Genomic DNA, 19270 nt, shown 5'->3' on the forward strand with positions numbered 1-19270 from the left:
TTATTTATCTTTTATATACACCTCTGGAACATTTTTTTTATATATATAAACCCCTTAAATTATTAAGAATAGTTAAATCCCGTCATTCGTTAGTTTTTCACTATATTTTTTATTTGAGTTATCACATGCCTCACACTCACACTCCGTATAGGGCTAATAAAAATTAACTCAGACTCGATAATTTGACATAGTAACCTAGGATTTAAACGGGTTTGAGTTTAGTATAATCATATTCGATTTGTAAACAAGTGAACCTATCCAACTCGATTATTAAACGAGACATGTTTTTATTTGTTATTTCAACATGTTTATGACCTGACCTGCAAACTCATTTATGACTTAGACTAACTAATTTATTACTCGAATAATCTCTTTATAATCCGACTAACCCCTATTTAAAATATGAAAAAAACTATTTTATAACTTGAAAAACTCTATTTCTAACTCAAGTAACTTATATAAATTTAAATAATTTATGTTACTCGATTATCCATTTATAACTCATATAATCCGCTTAATAAATGAATCATGCTTGTATTTAAAAATTTCAACCCGTCCAATAAACATGTCGTTTTCATGTTTATATTATTATAACACGACTTGAACATGCTAACCTGACTCGATTGTCACTCCTAGTTACACATAAATAAATTTTTGATCTTTATAACCTCATTTTTAGAAAGAAAAAGAAAAGAAATGTTAACATAGAAAGGCAGGTATTTTTGCCTTGAGAGGGTCAAAAGATTTTTAATAATTTAAAAAGTATGTGTACTTAAAAAAAAAGGGTCTACATATAAATAGACAATATTTGAGGTGTCATAATTGAAATTATCTCCTTATAAATCCCAATAATAAAAAATATATATACAGAAGAAGTTGAAACAAATGTTGTAGCTCACTCATCCTTCACTAATCGAGCCCCCACGGCAGGCAGGCAGGCAGGCAGGTAAGGTACATTTCACATACGAAGCATTACAAATGGTTCGGAGTTGGTCGCGCATAGTTTGATCATCATAACCTGGTCCAGATCCTCCGATCTTCTCCCCTATCTGGTACGGATAAACAAACAGGCACCAGCAAGCTATCGATCTGAATTAGAAAAGGAAACCCAACCAACCTCCGAAATATAGTAAATACCCCCTCTCTCTCTCTCTCTCTCTCTCTCTCTCTCTCTCTCTAGCTTCGAGACAAAACTACTGGCATCGTATGTTAATTACTTCCCCAACAACAGTCCCTCTCCCTCCCCCAAAACACCTAAACCCTCCTCTTGCGCTTCTTTCGCTTCCTCACAAATGGAACAAGTTAAAGTGAACTAAAAAAGAAAGAAAGAAAAAAAGGTACTACTCCCTTCTCTCACTAATGGCTTCGGAGCCAGAAGTCTTCCCATGGCTTAAGGCTATGCCTTTGGCCCCGGAGTACCATCCCACTCTAGCTGAGTTTCAAGACCCCATTGCTTATATCCTCAAGATCGAGAAGGAGGCCTCCTCCTACGGCATCTGCAAGATCGTGCCGCCGCTCCCTGCGCCGCCTAAGAAGACCGCCGTCGTAAACCTCAACCGCTCCTTTGCCGCCCGGGAACCCCACCCTAAGAAACCCCCCACCTTCACCACCCGCCACCAGCAGGTCGGATTCTGCCCCCGCCGCCCCCGCCCTGTCCAAAAGCCGGTCTGGCATTCCGGCGAACATTACACGCTCACCCAATTCGAGGCCAAGGCCAAGCAGTTCGAGCGCGGAGTCCTCCATAAGTTCCCGTCGAAGAAGCCCTTGTCGCCGCTCGAGATCGAGACCCTCTTCTGGAAGGCCTGCGCCGACAAGCCGTTCTCGGTGGAGTACGCCAGTGACATGCCCGGTTCCGGGTTCGCGCCGGTGGGCGCGGGCGGGGCCGGGAAGCGGTGGCGGGAGGAGGACGCGGCCGGAAATGTCGGGGACACAGCGTGGAATATGCGTGGGGTGTCGAGGGCGAAGGGGTCTCTGCTTAGGTTCATGAAGGAGGAGATCCCCGGGGTGACCTCGCCGATGGTGTATGTTGCCATGATGTTTAGCTGGTTCGCTTGGCATGTGGAAGACCATGAGCTGCATAGCTTGAATTATCTGCATATGGGGGCAGGGAAGACTTGGTATGGGATGCCGAGGGATGCAAGGCTCGCGTTCGAGGAGGTGGTTCGGGTGCATGGGTATGGAGATGAGGTGAATCCTCTTGGTAAGTGACGGTCTTCTTACTGCATTTTGCTATTCATTTGCCTGCTCGGTGCTTCCGTTTAGTAGACTAGTCCTTCTATCAATGGGTTATACACAAAACATTCAGTAAGAGCAAGTCCTATTATACATCATTACATTGTTACTGTATGAGAGTAATTTCTCAATCAAACGTGGTCCTTTATGCGACTGAACTGGAACTTCTTTTTTAAGAGTTTGCATATACCTACTTGAGAAAATATTCTAGTGTAATTTACACTTACGGGGGCTGTAGGATCCTGCCGTGCTTTTTTCTATGACTGGCAATATGGAGATATTCTGGTAATGATTCCATGTTTTTGCCTGTTGGGACAGAGTCTGACTCTTATATTTGCTATTGTATGGGTAATACAATACGTCTTCCTTACTTATATAAATTTTTCAATGTATTCTCTGCTCTAGCTGATTAGTGATTAGGTATTTTGTTGCTTCACAAAAATGTCCTGATCCTACTTACAACTATTAGTTAACTGTTTTCAAATTTTCTTCTATGGTTAAGCTTCAGGAATGCTATTTATTTTTAAGGCTATGCTTGTGTTTTTGATTGTTACGATAATTTGTTGAATTGTGGATTCTGCTATCTATGTAGTTTGATAAACCACTTGTTATACTTCTGATTGTGCAGTGACTTTTGCTACTCTGGGTGAGAAGACAACTGTAATGCCACCTGATGTTCTTATAGGTTCAGGCATCCCATGCTGCAGGTTAAATAAGCTGAATTTGCTATTCTATATTAAGCACTCATTTTATGACTGTTTGGTTATCCTCTTTTCTATTATAACCACTAATGTATTTTGTCATACCAGATTGGTACAAAATGCAGGAGAATTTGTTGTTACTTTTCCAGGAGCTTATCACTCGGGTTTCAGTCATGGTAGGCCATCTATCACCTGGAAATTTATTATATCTAGTGAATTTACAATTGTACTAGAGATGCCTCCACATCTAATGAAATCATGAGTCCACTAGAAGGGTGAAAATAATTATATATGTTTATACCCACATATATGTGTATATATATGTATATAATAATATGCATATAAATATATATATCCTTCCGGTATCTGTTTCATATTTTGTGCTGGATCCTCTGCCAAATTGTTTCGACAACTAGTTCCACTAAGCTTGAATGAACAAACTAATTCTGTACTAAGTTACTCTGCTGATATGATAATTTTGTCAGCGTACTATAGGTAACTTTCCAGGATAGAACTTATAATGGGGTCATGAAAAACAAAAACAACATCCTTTATAATTTCATGGAGACTTTTAGAGTAATTGAAAAATAAATGAGAACATTGGCTATGAGAAAATCAAGCACACTTGCCGAATATATATGTTGGTTAAGGAATTCACGGTCACTAGATAAAAGCATGTAAGTATCATTTAATATATGTATCTTAAATGAGATGTTTTAGTTGCACAATCAATGCGTTGTTTTGTCCGAGAGTAAAGCTTCATTGTTTTAAGGACAGTGAAGCTTACATGATGATGTGAGCTCCTTGTCTTTATCTTATTTACTTCTCTTATGATCTTATCTATTTTAAACACCGGGAAGTTAAATTAAATATATTTTGTAGCTATCTTATCTATTTTATTTAACAAAAACATTTTGTCTAACATTTGCAGGATTTAATTGTGGGGAGGCAGCAAATATAGCTACTCCTGGATGGTTGAGAGTAGCCAAAGAGGCAGCAATACGAAGGGCCTCAATTAATTACCCTCCCATGGTGTCCCACTATCAGTTGCTTTATGCACTTGCTCTATCTCTATGTTCAAGGTTTGTTCTATCTTTCTGTTACAGTTATCATTTCAACTCAACTTATACTTTTCCTTTTCTTTTAATTTTGACAAATTTTCTGGTGATACTGGAGATTTTTGTTTTGGCAGTGATATCTTTCTGATGTCATTTGCAAACTAATCTTTTAAAGGGCGTTTTTCTTCTTCACATTCCTAAATATCCTTTTTCTGGAAGTATTGATATCAACCAATATCCAATTACTTAGATAGCTTTGGAGCATGAGGAAAGTAGGTTGTTGCACTCATGGATCCATGCTGAAGTAGTTTATTTCTCTTACTATCCCTTTCAATCTATTTCAAGGAACTTAAGAGTCAAATCATGGTAGTTTTCTACCCTATATCTATTATGTGAACAGGTTTTGCTATTGCTTTTACAGGGCTCCCTTGATTGGAGGTATTGAGCCACGAAGCTCCAGATTGAAAGATAAGATGAAAGGAGAAGGGGAAGATATTGTCAAGAGAACATTTGTTCAAAATGTTACCCGAAATAATTGCCTGCTTAATATTCTTCTTGATAAAGGATCTTGTGTTGTTCTTCCACAGAATGCCCCTGATAGTCCTTTATGTTCGAATTCACTCTCAAGATCACAGATAAAGATCAGACCAAGAATGTCACATGGTTTATATAGTCAAGAAGTTGCATCAGAAGCTTCAAAATCGTTACATTCAAATAGTATCATGCCAGGATGGAATCTTGGGGTCAGAGATTTTGGTGGTTTCGCTTCAGTAAAAGGGAACTCTGCATCTAAATGTCAGGAGAAGATAATTTCATCGGCAACATGCTGCAAATATGGTTGTTCTGATTTGTATTCTTCTTCTTCAGATTCCCAAAATGTGGAAGGTGGGAAAGAAGTCACTCTCCAAGGTGATGGACTATTGGATCAAGGACTACTATCATGTGTCACTTGCGGAATCTTGAGCTTTTCATGTGTTGCTGTCATTCAACCAAGAGATATGGCAGCTAAACGCCTTATGTCCACTGATCATAACTTTCGTAGTGGTCACATTTTGGGATCTGGAGAAGCTTGTGAGATAGATAAGGCAAAAGGAAAGACTAGCTATTATAATTCAGGTAAGTTTGTAGAGGTGACATGTTCTCTTTCCATTTTGTCTTTCTGATCATATTGTCCAAGCTGTTTGTGCTCCTAAAATATATACAAAAGTCATATGCGCTTATTGTGTTATACAATGTGCTATACATCTTCTCTTAGCGAAGATAATTTTGAGTTGGAGTTACCTCCAAAATAGCCTATTCCTGGTCTTGTATCTGATAGGTGAAGACAATTGTCTTTTATTAAACTAATTGTCTATTATTCCAAGTACATCCGTAGCTATTCTGTACTTTACTAATTCTGATGCTTCTTTCCAAAGGATGTTGTCAGCGAGCAAATATTAGCATAAGATGATCCCGCTTCTGACTTGCCCATGTTTTGGCATGTAAATGTACAATATCCTTCTGTTTTGTATTTGGTAGACTCCATAATGAAGTAATTCATGCTTTGCAAAGAGATAACCATGGTTTTAAAGTTTCGGCTTGAACCAATACATTTCAGCTGAAATGAATCAGTTTGAGCAGTCTGAAACTAAGCCGATAGACAATATTCAAGCTGGTTTGAGGTTAACCACTAGCCGATTTCTTTGCTATTAATTTTCTATTTCCTGTATCTGCAGGTGAAACAGAAAGGCATGCTGAAGATAGAGTATGTTCTAACGCAGTTCATTGTAGCACTCATTCGGTTCTAGCTTCAGATCATAGTGGTGAAGTGGTTTCGGATATTACATATCAACAAAGAACTTCTGCACTTGATCTGTTAGCTTCTGCTTATGGGGATCAATCAGATTCTGATACTGAAGAAGCCCTTTATGAAAAGCCTGTTTTAATGGGAGACCCTTTAAATGTTGTGGCTGAATCAGAAAACCTCTGTTATAGTAAGATTGAACATGAGAAGACAAGCTTGCGCCTGATTGGAGCAGAATGTCGTAATGGAACATCTGCTGAAAATTCTCATTGTTCTGATGTCTCAAATCATTTGAAGAACGAGATGGGTGTTACTACCAGAGATAGTCAACTGAAAGTGGCTCTCTCTGAAGGAAGTCAGCCAAAAGATTCCAATTTTATCAGGGAGAAGGAAATGACCATTTCCAGCAGTTCAGATCAGTCCAATGATGAAATGTTTGAGGATAACTGCAAGGAATTTGTTGGTCTTGGTAAAACTGTTGGAGCTACTTATCCCCATGAGAGTAACATGAAGATAGGTAATCCAGCTTCTTGTTCAACAGATCTTTCCTTTCCCTTTGATTTCTTCTCAGACTCGGGTACTGCAATGGGAGGTGCTGTAAGAACAAGAAATATAAGAAGCTTTGATGTGAAAGTTAAGAATTCTGCTGCATCAATTATGGGGGCCTGTGATAAAAACTCCTCCAGAATGCATGTATTCTGTCTTGAGCATGCTATAGAGGTTGAAAAGCAACTTCAGCCAATGGGTGGTGTACATATTCTAATTGTGTGCCATCCAGGTCAGTTCTGCTATAGACCTACCTACCTTCTGTTTCTTGCTATCAACTTCTCATTTGTGTATTTCTGCTATAACTAGATATCAAGTCACTGCATAAAATGCTAATTTTTTTGGGAGAGTTGGTTGAAATGCTTCTTTGCACTATAATGTAAAATAATGCACTAACCTTTTGTCATCATACACCTTGATAACGTGACTAATTTGTTATTTCTTGTTCCATATTGTTTGAACTTAAGTTACTCTCCACTAGTTGATCTTTTGGTATCCTTCCAATTTCTCAGTACAATATTACTGTGAAGCACAACTAGCCAAACAACCTAGTTCCACTAAACAATCACTTTCCACTAGTTGAAGCATTTGCTGAACGGTTTCCACTACCTTGAAGCATCAACTGGTCAATCTAATTACACTTACCTCAAATCATCATTACCTGGGTAATTAATGTCAAATGCTGCAACACTTATATGTTCTTGTCTATGCGAATTAAAACTTGATTATACACTTTAAGCCTTTTATGAAAATATCAGCATTTTCGAGGTAAGCTTAGGATACTCTATGTTTTATTACATGTGACTGTAAAATGATTTGAGGTTGATTTGCTGTCCTGCAGTAACTTATTAATCATAGGAAGCTACTTATAGACTTGAGAAAATGATGTATCATTAACAATCATACATATGTAACTTTGATATTTTATCTATTTTGTTAAAACAAGTAGACAGCAGAATGACTACAGATAGCAGGATGGAGAAGAATGCATTCAGTAAAATATAGTTTTACTTTTTGTTAAGTTCACTTTTCCTGCCTCGTCTTCCTTATCTTGTAAAAGAAACTTTCTGGGATTCTTTTGGAATTTATTCATGATTGTCTACTTGGTTTATTATGATGTATGCAGACTATCCTAAGATAGAAACAGAAGCAAAAGTGTTGGCAAAAGAGTTGGAAATTGACTATGAATGGCAGGATGTTAATTTCATGGAAGCTACTAAAGAGGACCAAGAAAGGATACAAGCAGCCTTGGAGGACGAGGAAGCCATGCCTACAAATAGTGACTGGACAGTTAAATTGGGCATCAACCTATATTACAGTGCCAACCTGAGCAAGTCTCCTCTCTACAGCAAGCAGATGCCATACAATGACGTCATATATAAAGCATTTGGCCATAATTCCCCTGGTAACTCCCCTATAAAGCCAAAGACTTCTGGGAGGATATCAGGAAGGCAGAAGAAAATTGTTGTTGCTGGTAGATGGTGTGGAAAAGTTTGGATGTCAAGTCAGGTTCATCCACATTTAGTTCATAGAGATGAAAATTATGACAGCGATGATCCGGAGAAACTTCATTTCCAACATTATGATCAGACGCCTAAAATGGATACAGAAACCAACCATGCCAGCCAAGTTACACCCTCCAAGGGGAAGTCATCAGGCAGCAATATGGCAGTGGATAGAAAATCTGGAAGGAAAAGGAGCAAGAAGCCCTTAAGGAAACCAACCACCAAAAAGAGCAGGTGCAACCAAGACGACAACTCAAAAACCATAGAGGATTCAGCTGAAGCTTCCTCATCACCGTCTGGAAGAGTTCTACGGAGTAGTAAAATTAGGAATTCTGAGAACTCTAGCCGGAAAAAGATGGACCTAAAGAATGAAGCTGAAGGGGGGCCTAGCTCTCGGCTCAGGAAAAGGCCGTCAAATTCTGAAAAGCCTAAATCAGCAATGAAGAAGCAAACTACAGAGAAGAAAGGAAAGAAGACTCAGGCAACAAGTCGTGCAACCAAGGACGAGGAAGGAGAATATACATGTGATATTGAAGGGTGCTCAATGAGTTTCAGCACAAAGCAAGATTTGACATTGCACAAGCGTGATATCTGTCCCGTTAAAGGCTGCGGGAAGAAGTTCTTCTCGCACAAGTATCTGGTGCAGCACCGGAAGGTCCACATGGATGACCGGCCACTCGAATGCCCGTGGAAAGGTTGCAAGATGACATTCAAATGGGCATGGGCAAGAACTGAGCATATTAGAGTCCACACTGGAGATCGGCCGTATGTGTGCCGGGAACCAGGGTGTGGTCAGACATTCCGTTTCGTATCAGATTTCAGCCGTCACAAGCGCAAGACGGGCCATTCAGTAAAGAAGGGCAAGAGGTGGTAGTGGTAATAACCTTCTGCAGTACATCAGGTTCACGGAGAAGTAGGTTCTTCAATTTAGTTTCTTAGCTGAGCAGGGTAGGAACCTCACAGTAGTTTCTTTTGTTCATTAACTTGACAATCTGTTTATTGTCTGGGTTTCATTGGCCCCAATCAAATTATTCTCATTCTCTCAAGTGTCTTAACTCCATTGTTCCATCTCTAACATTGAGTATTTGGTTCATCCCCATCTTATTCTGGTTATGTACGTAATATGTGTTCTGGTACTTGACTGGACAAAATAGCATCCAAGTCCTAAAACTGATGAAAGGAGTTTGTGACTGATGGTAGTCAATTATATTTCTTTTTGACATATCTGGATTCCCCAAGAACGATTGAACCAGCTTAGCTATTTTTACTCTCTTATTTAATTCAAGTTCACAACAATCTTGTGTACTAGTATCAGCCATTTGGTTTTCTTTTTGCATCACAAGGTGATAGTGCTTCACAATCTGAGTTTTTGACCAAAATAGATTATTTTTAAATTTATTTATTAAATAGAGTCTAATTTACTGTAGTAATAATAAAAATGCTGAACTACTAATCAGTATTTTTAGAAACGCTGATCAATTCAGTGTTTTTATCGTTAGATAATTTTTTTTCTTCTAAAATTTTGAAATACTAAGTTAAAAAGATTTACATATATAAAATGATTAAATTAATGTTTTAGGATCATATAAAAATAATAAATAGTTTAGTGTTTTTGTCCAGGAAAAAAATGTTGATCAATTTAGCATTTTTATTAGGGCTACAGTGAATTAGAACTCATTTGGTAAATAAATTTAAAGATAGTTGTAATTTTTTTTTTGAAACAGTGCTAGTTTGGTCAAAAACTCTCACAATCTTATCCCAAAGTTTGGTTTATTTTATATCCACGATGATCTAAATATTTTATGTGTGCATATCTAAATGTGAACAAACCCAATATATACATAATCGTCATCACCATTCATTCTCAAACTACTTTACAAGCTCTTGGTATTCTCTTACACCTAGCAACAGAGGAATCTATAACACACCAATTTCTCAGAAAATCTATTCATTTCTTTTCCTCTTAGCCAAGCAAGACATAACTTTTGCAGCCATGACCTTCTTAACCAGAATCCTCCATTTGTCATCCTTCTCCTCTCCTTCCATCTCTTGCATCATCCTTAGCTTAAACTGCCTACGCAATCATAACCACCACAAGCAAACACAGCAACAAAAGTTTGATTAATTACCCCAAAAATAGATTTGAAATTAAATTAAGTACACTTATGGAGGGCATCAGCTCTTACATGCAGAGTGGCACATTGCAGGGGTCAGGCTGGTCACAAATGGCGGAGTGGAGGCGGAGGAGCTGCCACATACGCTGGCAACGTGGGCAGCTCTTGCGGTGACACGTCGCAAAGTGGCGGATGAGGAGCTGGAGTCCCTGGCAGATAGTGGACCGGCCACATGGGCCCCGAGGTGGGGCCCGATCCATTGGCCCCACCTCCGTGCACCCCTCGATGCAGATGTGCCGTAGGCACTCCATAGCCTCGCTTAGCTCTACGTACACGCCTTGCTCTTCCTTCCTCCTCCTCCTCCGTCGCTTCTTTCTCTGTTATTATTATTAAAATTAAATAATTAGTTAATCTTTGTTTTTATTTATTATTTATTTTTCTTTACTCTCTAGAATTCTTGTAGGAGTGGATAAGATTTCTCTATATGTGGGGTGGGGTCTAGAGAGAAGAAGGCACGATGTATGCAGTCTAGTCTTATGACAAGCATTTATAAACGAACACTAAATTGCAGCAGTTTAGAATAGAGACCAAATCTAGGCGATTCGTATAGGGATGAGGCGGGGATTTTGTAGTATTAGTTTTTAAGTTAGGTTTACTTTCTTGAGAAAAAATTTTATGGCAGTGTATTGTAGACTGGCAAGCACCCAAGTGCAAGAAATTCTTGCATCCAAATCCGGAGATGATCTTCTGGGTGGCGGTTGTCGGCCTCAAATTGCTACTTCTGAAGGAAACGACGCCGACAACCGAATTAAATCTAATCTCCGTGCCACATCACGTGAGCACGATCGAGGAGGATTCGACTCGATGCATGCGGGTAAAAGCAGAGGACGGAGGGGAGACACGTGTCGAGTTTTCAGTGGCATCCGGCACGTACCAAGTCGTCGTCGTGGAGGAACTGGAGGACCTCAAGCTCGAGCCACGGGTCGTGGGCCTGCACGAATCTCCACGCCTCCGTCTTCTCCACGGCGGCGAAGTCCTTCGCCAGCAGCTTCATGCACCGCAGGTAGAGCCGCGACGCGTCACACTGCCGCGCCAGCTGCAGCACGTCGACGGCGCACTCCGCCGTCAGCCGCGCCGCCAGCTCGGCCTCGCACGCGCGCTTCAGCCACCCCACCTGGTACGCGTGCGACAGCACGAGGAGGTGCACCCCATACTTGCCCACCTCCTCCCGCTCATCCTTATCTCGCACGCTCCTACGTAATTTTTTATAAATTTTTGACGAATTATTTTATATAAAATTTAGACTACATGAATATAAAAAATATATATGTCTATACCTGGAGGAGTAGAGAGATCTAACGAAGGCCTCAAGGGCGTCAAATGGAACTCCATTAATGGCGATAACTCTGCTCGGATTCCCATGCTTCGGTCGATCAATTAAGCTCTCCAATACCGGCGAGGCCGAAGCCTGATAATTGCCAACATAAAAATGAGGATGAAAAATTTAACAAAAAGGAAAAATTAAATTGCATAAATATTGATGAGCTTACGAGAACTCCAGAATGAACTGGGATTCTCCTCCCTCCGGAAGTAACAATCTCAACGTCGGCTTCACCCAGAACGCCCATCGATTAATCTTGATCTCTTCTTACTCGAGGCAAAATAGGGCAAGTACAGTTTATAATAAGAAACGGGCTAATGGGAGTGGCGTACGTGTCGCAAAAGGAGCTGAGCTACGGAAAACATGGACAATGTTAACCGGCTTTTAAAGACCAGAGGGGACCTTGAAATATTAGACATCTAGGGGGGGGCGATGATGACGTGGGCCAACCATGTTGCTCCGTGCTGATCCATTCACAGCTCAGCTCTTTGGCAAGTTGCGGTGGCGGGGGTATCCGATGTGGCATGATATCTTTGGAAGATATTTTTATACTTCCCACTTACGTGTCACGCATCGTATGTAATCAAGTTGAGGTTACAAAATCGTTGACTTATCTAACTTGAATTACTTCCCCAAAAAAGAACTTAGATGTTGGGCCAACTAGCCCATTGGATTTCTATATTCTCTTCTTATGTGGGCCGGATCAAATACTTAATGGGCTGGAGCAATGGGATACGATACTTAAGCAGTAAAGTAGAGAGAGGGAGATGGAGAGCAAGGCTAGGGGATTGGAAATGGCGAGGGCGATTCCCCACGCCTTTTGTTGCCCCAATTTTCCCGCCGCCCGGAGGAGGTCCATTTCGCCCCTTTTCTCCTCGTTGAGGTGAAAACCCTTTCATTTCCTATTCGCGAATTTGGAATCCAATTTGGATTGGGTATTGAGATCGTTGTTTATCTATTTTGTTGCAATTTATGGTTATGTAGAATTCGTCCGAGATGCTACCCGGTGGCTTGTGCATCGACGTCTGCAGCTGGGAGTCGGCATTTGGATAGTGCGGACAAACTTCTTGGGGTAACTGATTCGTACTTTGTGGTTCTATCGATTGGAGTTGGGTTTGGAAGTTGTTATTTTTTTTTTCCAACTTAAATATGTATAGGTAGTGATTAGTTTGTGGTTGATTGTATAATAATTCAACGATGTTATCTGTTAAAAATTGAGACTTCCTAGCATCAAGCGGTTAGCCTATTGCCTGTTCTTCAAAATTCAAGTTCTGATTCTCAAACAGTCGAAACTTGGGGGTTTTTTTTATTACTTTTATAAATTTTAATCTCATATTATATTGTCACTAATGATCTCTTCGGATTATGATGCTAGAATTCCGATTTGTCTGAGAACTTGGGAGTGGGCCGAGATAGTAAAGATGATGATGCCCTTATCGAATGCAGAGATATTCACAAATCCTTTGGAGAAAAACAAATATTGAGAGGTGTCAGCTTCAAGGTGAGGTTTCTCTCTCTCTTTCATCTTTTTTTATACATGATGTTAGAGATGATGAATCCTTCATACTTGATACATCAGAACTTTTGTTTGGATTACCTATGGGATGTGATATTTGAATTTGGAAAAGTTAGCCGTGATAAGCATTTCTTGATGCATTTGTCAAGATAATGTTGCTAAATTTTCCTATCCTGTTTGAAGGAAAAATATTTATCTTAATTATCCATGCTTATGCTGTTATATACAATTACACTGTGACATTTAAAGATTACAAAATCTGGGGGTTGATCATAGGAAGCAAGAACAATTTGATTGATGCTCTTCTTTTTCACATTATGTGCCATAGTCAGATTCATCAAAATGAGCTCCCTTCTCCCATATTCCAACACGCAAAGCATTCACTTGTGCTCTAGTATCTTTTATTCCTTTTCCTGTTCTTTGATTCTTATTTGTTCTGCACTCGGCATTTTATATTACTTAGCAAGATCACCTATTGGAGATATTTTTTTAATTTTTTTAATTTTTATGTCTATTGCAGTTTGATGATGCATCGATATATTTGTATGTGACAAATAATTTGAATGGAGTCATAAGACTTTAAAATGTTTGACATACTTCTCTCTGTCAGGACCTTCAATCATATAACAAATAGGTCAACATGATTGTCTTTATCTTTATATCCTAAGATTGTTTGGTAGAATTTTTTTTTTTTTTTTGTGATCCATAACATAGTTTAATATAGGATATCTTTAGGCAGAACCTAGACAGTAGAATTTCTAAATATTCTCTCCCTGTAATGGTTGTAAACTGTAGCTTGTTGCTTTCATAATCTCAGGTTCATCATCTTTGTAATATAGAAAAGGAACTGTTTTTCCCTCATTCAGATTAGGTACGGTGAAGCTGTTGGAATAATTGGGCCTTCAGGCACTGGCAAGTCAACTATTCTGAAGATTATGGCTGGGCTTTTAGCTCCAGATAAGGTTATCAAATTCTATACTCATTTGAATTGTACTGAATTTTTTCTGCAAGAAATGCCATTTGTTGATACAGTTTCTGTTAACTTGCAGGGTGAGGTTTTCATTTGTGGAAAGAAAAGGCAGGGTTTAGTTAGTGATGAGGAGATCTCTGGCCTCCGTATTGGCTTGGTAGAGTGTTCAATATCTCTATTTTTTCTCCTATTTCTTGAGAAGATATTGACTTGCCTTACCTTCTATGCTAGCACACCCAAAATTTAAATGGAAATTTTTTATGCAAAATTATGTAGCAGTTTCCTTTGCTACTTGGTACTTACTATCTTTTACAAATTTTAATCTTGCTAACAATTGTCATGACTTGTTTTGTTATGGAAGTGCCTCTCTGCAATGTTAAATCTCACTTGCATAGTACTTCAGAAGCTTGCCATTGTACTTGAATCTTTTTATTGTCACAAACGACTGATGTAGCTCAAAACATCTCAAAGATGCAAGTTCAAGTTTTCCTTTTACCCTTTTGATCATTTTATAGATTCTTGCTGAGTTGCTGTTACGGATATATAGTTGAATGTTAGGAAGAAAGCTAGCTAAACAAAAAGAAAGAACAACAATGATGATTTAGGTGTACATTCTTCGTGCGATCCGCAACATAGCAGACAATTTAAAGTTTTAAACTTTTGAAAACAAGGTCCAAATAAGAATAGGAATTCCTGATTCGTATACTAGTTCCAGTCTTCTTGTATGGCTGTTACCCTTTTATTTTCCTTACCAGTTTTCATTTTCCCAAGATCCATGATGTCCATAGATAGTTTATGAGTAAATGGACATATATGCTTAATTGAAAATTTAGCTCTTGTTGTGTCATACAATGTTCCGTCATGAAGGCAATTTTTACATTTGAACTCTATAGATACTTGAATATTCACTCTCTAGCCTTTTGCTTTTGTATGTCTGTTCTGACTGTTCCTCTCATCCATCTTTGCTGACACAGGTGTTCCAGAGTGCAGCTCTTTTTGATTCTCTAACAGTCCGTGAAAATGTTGGTTTTCTACTGTAAGGGATGATTACATTTTTAAGCAAGTCCATTAAATCCTACTTGGTTTGCTAACTTGCATTTATATTTTTCTCCTGCTGTTAGGTATGAAAACTCAAATATGTCTGCGGATCGGATAGAGGAACTGGTGAAAGAAACTTTGGCGGCAGTAGGATTAAAGGTAACTTAAGAAAAGACATGGGATAAAAAAATTCACCCCATATGTCAGAAAGTCAATACCATTGATATGCAATCTCTCAAATTATTAATTTTCTTCCAGATGTCAGTTGCGTACTTTAATTCTTCAAATAGTGCAAGACTCATAGTTCTAGATATTATTCATTTCCATGATCTAAAGCAATCATACCCTCCAGATTGGATCAGAAAGCAGTCTTCAGACATACCTGACATCATGTTTAATAGCTCGAAAGAGTCTACTAGATGATTATGCATCTTACTCTGCACTGTATATGATTTGGTACTTATGTTATTTAGGGACTATACACTGAATTAACTATACATATAAATAAGTTCTAATTGCCATCTATCCAGGATGTCGAGGATCGTTTTCCTTCCGAACTGTCTGGTGGAATGAAGAAAAGGGTAGCTTTAGCGCGCTCAATAATTTTTGATGATACAAAAGAGACTATAGAACCAGAGGTATGTTCTTGATCATAAAACCCAATTTAATTATATAGTGTTGCTTTAAGGAGAGTGATATGACATTAGCCACAAGCTGAAACTTTTCTTCAGGAAGGAATCTTCAACATCATATATTTGAAGAGAAATTTTTAAGTGTGATGGACCATAGATAAAAGAAGCAAGAATTATTCACCGACAACGTAGTTAGCTGTATATTTATAAGCTTTATGATCCACGTTCTTCTGTGCACAGGTGCTATTATATGATGAACCCACAGCAGGACTTGACCCAATTGCTTCCACTGTCGTGGAAGATCTTATCCGCTCTGTTCATACTGGAGGAGAGGATGCTTCTGGTAAGACAGGAAAGATAGCATCCTATGTAGTTGTCACTCATCAACATAGCACGATCCGAAGAGCTGTCGACAGGTTGTTGTTTCTCTATGAAGGAAGGATAGTGTGGGAAGGAATGACACATGAATTTACAACATCAACAAATCCTATTGTTAGACAGGTATACATAACCTCGTCCTTATTTCCTGTAATCTTCTGCTTCTGTCATTTAATCCTGACCTTTTATTTAATCTCCACTGGCAGTTTGCATCTGGTAACTTGGATGGACCAATAAGATACTGAGACTGCTCTTAAGCAAAGCAGAAGAGTCTATGCCGGTCTGTCTCCGCCTCCATTGTAGTGTTCAGCATACTATACAGGGATCAACCATTGTACTTATACAAGTATATTCTACTTGACGGGGGCTCGAATAAGACGCCTGTTAGATGGTTAGTCATCATCAAGCAATTAAAAGCTTGGTGTTTGTTATAAAATCTCAGTAGGATGTACTATCTTCTTCGTCTTCATCTTCTTCATAGGCATTTTTCATGTAACACCCTGTGATGAACGAAGTCATTTGTACTTCCATCAGGAGTTAATCCAATTCAAATCCAACAAACCAAAGTTGGTTTCTATATATATATATATATATATCTCATTATTATATCTTGGTGTGAGTGCTGAAAAGGGATATCAAATGCATTTAATACTTCAATATATAGTGGGTCGATTTACCTTTCAAAACTTTGCAAACATACCCAGCTCTGACACATTTTTTGCTAGAATAAATGTACACCAGATGAAACCTTTGAAACTTGTACGAAGCCAGTTGCAGACTACTCTACGCTTGGATGGGCATAGACGTAGGTTTGAAGGATTATAGTAAGAAAAGAATCAGATATCACATATGCTTACCTCTTTAGCAAAAAGAATCACATGAAATGTTTGTTGTTTCTTAGCAGCGAGAGATGGAGTTCTAGTTACTACCACTGCAAGTGGGGATAAAGCTTAATTGGGTTAGCTTAGAAGTACTTTACTGTTCAAGTGCAAAAGTAAATTAATTAAATTGAATCACTTTCTAATCATTGAAACCAAGCAAGCAAAAGAAATATATATATTTATTATTCATCATGGAAAGACGAATTATTTGACACACAAGGACATATCTATTATAAGCAATAGAACTGTCAGATCTAGTAGAACCATCTCAGAGTTCATTGATCCTTGAGAGCTTCTTCTTCTTCTCCATTGTTGAAGGGTTAGGGGAGGTCTTGATGGGATAAGAAGCCTCCATGGCGATCCCACACAATCCTTCTTTGGCTATAATTCCACGCTTCATTCGTACGTATCCACTCTCTCCCCACTCACCTCCCCACGAGTTCTTCACTATCCAATACTTTGTTCCATCGTTTGTAGCTCCATAGCCAACTATTGCCACTCCGTGGTCCAACTGGGTTCCACAGCTTCCATTGAAGACGCCCTGCATGCATGCCATCAGGATTAAGTGCATTTCACACCCTATCTTTTCAATATTTTCATTTCAAATCCTATGTCTCAGACTTTATTCTCAGAAAACACCAACCAAAAAAAAAAAAAGTAATATTTTATGAAAACACCCTTCTCTATCTCCAGTAGGATCAAAGGGTATTTTAGAAAAGTATGATTTTAAGCCACTAAACAATGCTATCTTTTTTTTTTCTTTTTTCGAAAGGTCTAAACTTGGGGCTTCCGATGCAAAAGTAAAAAAAAAAAAGATAGGGCGTCAAATGTAAATTTTCCTTAAACTAACGTGAATATCATGCAGACAAATCAAAGTTAAAGTTCTACAAGAAGCGACAAGTTCTTTCTTTTCATCTTATATTACCAAGTAATTTGTAGAAATTAGCAAACCTCAGAGTAGAACTGGAAGTTCGAACCACTTGCTTCAATGGCAACGGATACAGGCTGATTGGCCACAGCTTTCAGGAGAGCTGCCTCACTATTTGCAGGAACACCTTGATACCCATCGATCACCACAGCAGAAGGCTTCCTCTGAAACAAATATTATTCAATATCTAGCTCTTAATCTATCACATAAACTTATAAATATATAAATATACACACCTTAGAGGCATCGCATGTTCCTTGGCTTGCAACGTAGGGGTAATTAGCCTCAGTTGTTATGCCACCATTTGTAGTGATAAACCGGAAGGCGTAGTCCATTAGACCTCCATTGCAACCTTCGTTATAACTCGTGTCGCAATCGACGAGCTCTTGCACCGATAGAGAAATGAGTTGCTTGGTCTTGATCTGGTTTATTCCCTCCACTGCAGCAACCGCTGAGAAAGCCCAGCAACTTCCTGCATCATCCATCAACACAGATGATATATATTAGTATCATTAAGGAAATATTTCACAAAATTATAAGAATATAGGATGTTATCCGAAAAAAAAATTCAATATAATTAACCTCCAATCTTTATAAATACTCAAAAGTGCAGAGTTCTCTTACCACATTGCCCTTGATCTTTGATCCCCGTAACTGCACCCTTCGTCCTCCAATCTACCGACGCCGGAAGCTTTGCAGCGCTCTCATTCTCATATATAAAGCTCGTCGCCCCTCGCCGGATCTTGTGGCGGTGGTCCTTGTATCCGGCGTAGCTCATCCTGAACTCCTCCTTCGTCATGTCACCAAACTTGTTGAGCTTGAGCTTGTACGGCTCGTCCTTCTTGTTGAACTCGTGGATGAACCTGACGTTCTCCTTGAACACATTAAACCTCCTCTTCTTCTCGCCGGGATCTCGCGGCACCGTGTGGTGGCTGCGCCACCGCTCGTACAAGTCCCACAACTTCTCTTCGGATTCCAGATCTTTCTCCTCAAACGGAGTGCTGCGGGAGAGTGTTACAACTAGTGATAGCAGTAGAGCAAAGAAGAGAGCTTTCTTCTCCATTGGAGATTAGAGACTTAGAGCTTGTGATTCAAAGAGGAAGAGGGTGGGTTGATTTATAGAGATGAAAGTGAATCATATTTTGAAGCAAACCAAATATTATATGCACGTTTTTCTATCTCAAATTTATATTTTCCTTACCAAAATTGTGTTATGAATCTTTTATATCTATGTTCAAGGCTTGTAGACCAACCAAATGAGATATTAATTCTTCTCTTATAGTGGAAGGAAGGTGAACAAAATGAGTAGGTTGTTTTGTTTACAAGTCAAAAGTCTGGGAGGAAATGGAAAGCGTACGTATCTTCTTGTTAAGCTCAACACAACTTGGAGGTCAAATTGGCTTGCCTTTAGGCTTTAGTCTTTGTGAAAAGGCTCTTGTTCTCCTTCCGAAAATAAAGGTTGGTCAACTCTAATTGTTAAGCTAATAATTTATTGGATACTTTTAAAGTTTATATATGCTCAAAATTACATTATATCAGTGAGGATTATCTGACAATTTCGATCGAGCTCAAAAGTGAATACAACATGGCGTAAGATTAGAATATAT

At 38.9% G+C, this 19270-nt stretch overlaps 4 protein-coding genes across 5 annotated transcripts; 2 read left to right on the forward strand and 2 right to left on the reverse strand.

The window, feature by feature from the left end:
* The first annotated feature begins 1234 nt into the window (after positions 1-1234).
* LOC140787201 (lysine-specific demethylase JMJ705-like) lies at positions 1235-8871 on the forward strand. Of its 2 annotated transcripts, XM_073136002.1 has the most exons (7): positions 1235-2200; positions 2861-2939; positions 3042-3109; positions 3865-4015; positions 4413-5107; positions 5707-6552; positions 7447-8871. In XM_073136002.1, exons 1-7 carry the CDS (start codon positions 1360-1362, stop codon positions 8697-8699), a joined length of 3933 nt encoding a protein of 1310 aa, XP_072992103.1. In that variant the 5' UTR covers positions 1235-1359; the 3' UTR covers positions 8700-8871. The 2 variants fall into 2 exon arrangements, with proteins under 2 accessions (XP_072992103.1, XP_072992102.1); XM_073136001.1 differs by having other exon boundaries at positions 2861-3109.
* Positions 8872-9663: 792 nt separating this feature from the next.
* LOC140787753 (BTB/POZ and TAZ domain-containing protein 1-like) lies at positions 9664-11699 on the reverse strand. Its single transcript, XM_073136847.1, has 5 exons — positions 11490-11699; positions 11277-11407; positions 10874-11192; positions 10012-10316; positions 9664-9899 (listed from the first exon to the last, which is right to left on the reverse strand). Exons 1-5 carry the CDS (start codon positions 11565-11567, stop codon positions 9770-9772), a joined length of 963 nt encoding a protein of 320 aa, XP_072992948.1. The 5' UTR covers positions 11568-11699; the 3' UTR covers positions 9664-9769.
* A 355-nt stretch (positions 11700-12054) lies between these two features.
* LOC140787594 (protein TRIGALACTOSYLDIACYLGLYCEROL 3, chloroplastic) lies at positions 12055-16433 on the forward strand. Its single transcript, XM_073136598.1, has 10 exons — positions 12055-12203; positions 12305-12392; positions 12696-12821; positions 13703-13798; positions 13886-13963; positions 14781-14842; positions 14928-15003; positions 15375-15482; positions 15717-15977; positions 16061-16433. The coding sequence occupies exons 1-10, from the start codon at positions 12088-12090 to the stop codon at positions 16097-16099; spliced, it is 1050 nt and encodes a 349-aa protein (XP_072992699.1). The 5' UTR covers positions 12055-12087; the 3' UTR covers positions 16100-16433.
* Positions 16434-17003: 570 nt separating this feature from the next.
* LOC140787666 (thiol protease SEN102-like) lies at positions 17004-18726 on the reverse strand. The gene is made up of 4 exons (XM_073136722.1): positions 18288-18726; positions 17900-18135; positions 17687-17827; positions 17004-17276 (listed from the first exon to the last, which is right to left on the reverse strand). The coding sequence occupies exons 1-4, from the start codon at positions 18724-18726 to the stop codon at positions 17004-17006; spliced, it is 1089 nt and encodes a 362-aa protein (XP_072992823.1).
* Positions 18727-19270: the final 544 nt, after the last annotated feature.

Source organism: Typha latifolia, chromosome 4 (assembly GCF_019914945.1).
Source record: "Typha latifolia isolate L0001 chromosome 4, TyphaL0001v2, whole genome shotgun sequence".
Lineage (NCBI taxonomy): Eukaryota > Viridiplantae > Streptophyta > Magnoliopsida > Poales > Typhaceae > Typha > Typha latifolia.

Excerpts from the sequence above, each read along its gene's own strand:
- LOC140787201 (XM_073136001.1), top strand. The coding sequence starts at position 1,360 with ATGGCTTCGGAGCCAGAAGTCTTCCCATGGCTTAAGGCTATGCCTTTG. Across the intron at positions 2,201-2,860 it reads AGATGAGGTGAATCCTCTTG|TGACTTTTGCTACTCTGGGT; the intron begins GTAAGTGACGGT and ends CTGATTGTGCAG. Across the intron at positions 3,110-3,864 it reads TCACTCGGGTTTCAGTCATG|GATTTAATTGTGGGGAGGCA; the intron begins GTAGGCCATCTA and ends TAACATTTGCAG.
- LOC140787666 (XM_073136722.1), bottom strand. The coding sequence starts at position 18,726 with ATGGAGAAGAAAGCTCTCTTCTTTGCTCTACTGCTATCACTAGTTGTA. Across the intron at positions 18,136-18,287 it reads CAAAGATCAAGGGCAATGTG|GAAGTTGCTGGGCTTTCTCA; the intron begins GTAAGAGAACTC and ends TGGATGATGCAG. Across the intron at positions 17,277-17,686 it reads ACTTCCAGTTCTACTCTGAG|GGCGTCTTCAATGGAAGCTG; the intron begins GTTTGCTAATTT and ends GCATGCATGCAG.
- LOC140787753 (XM_073136847.1), bottom strand. The coding sequence starts at position 11,567 with ATGGGCGTTCTGGGTGAAGCCGACGTTGAGATTGTTACTTCCGGAGGG. Across the intron at positions 11,408-11,489 it reads CAGTTCATTCTGGAGTTCTC|GCTTCGGCCTCGCCGGTATT; the intron begins GTAAGCTCATCA and ends GGCAATTATCAG. Across the intron at positions 11,193-11,276 it reads AGATCTCTCTACTCCTCCAG|GAGCGTGCGAGATAAGGATG; the intron begins GTATAGACATAT and ends AAAATTACGTAG.
- LOC140787594 (XM_073136598.1), top strand. The coding sequence starts at position 12,088 with ATGGAGAGCAAGGCTAGGGGATTGGAAATGGCGAGGGCGATTCCCCAC. Across the intron at positions 12,204-12,304 it reads CCCCTTTTCTCCTCGTTGAG|AATTCGTCCGAGATGCTACC; the intron begins GTGAAAACCCTT and ends ATGGTTATGTAG. Across the intron at positions 12,822-13,702 it reads TGAGAGGTGTCAGCTTCAAG|ATTAGGTACGGTGAAGCTGT; the intron begins GTGAGGTTTCTC and ends TCCCTCATTCAG.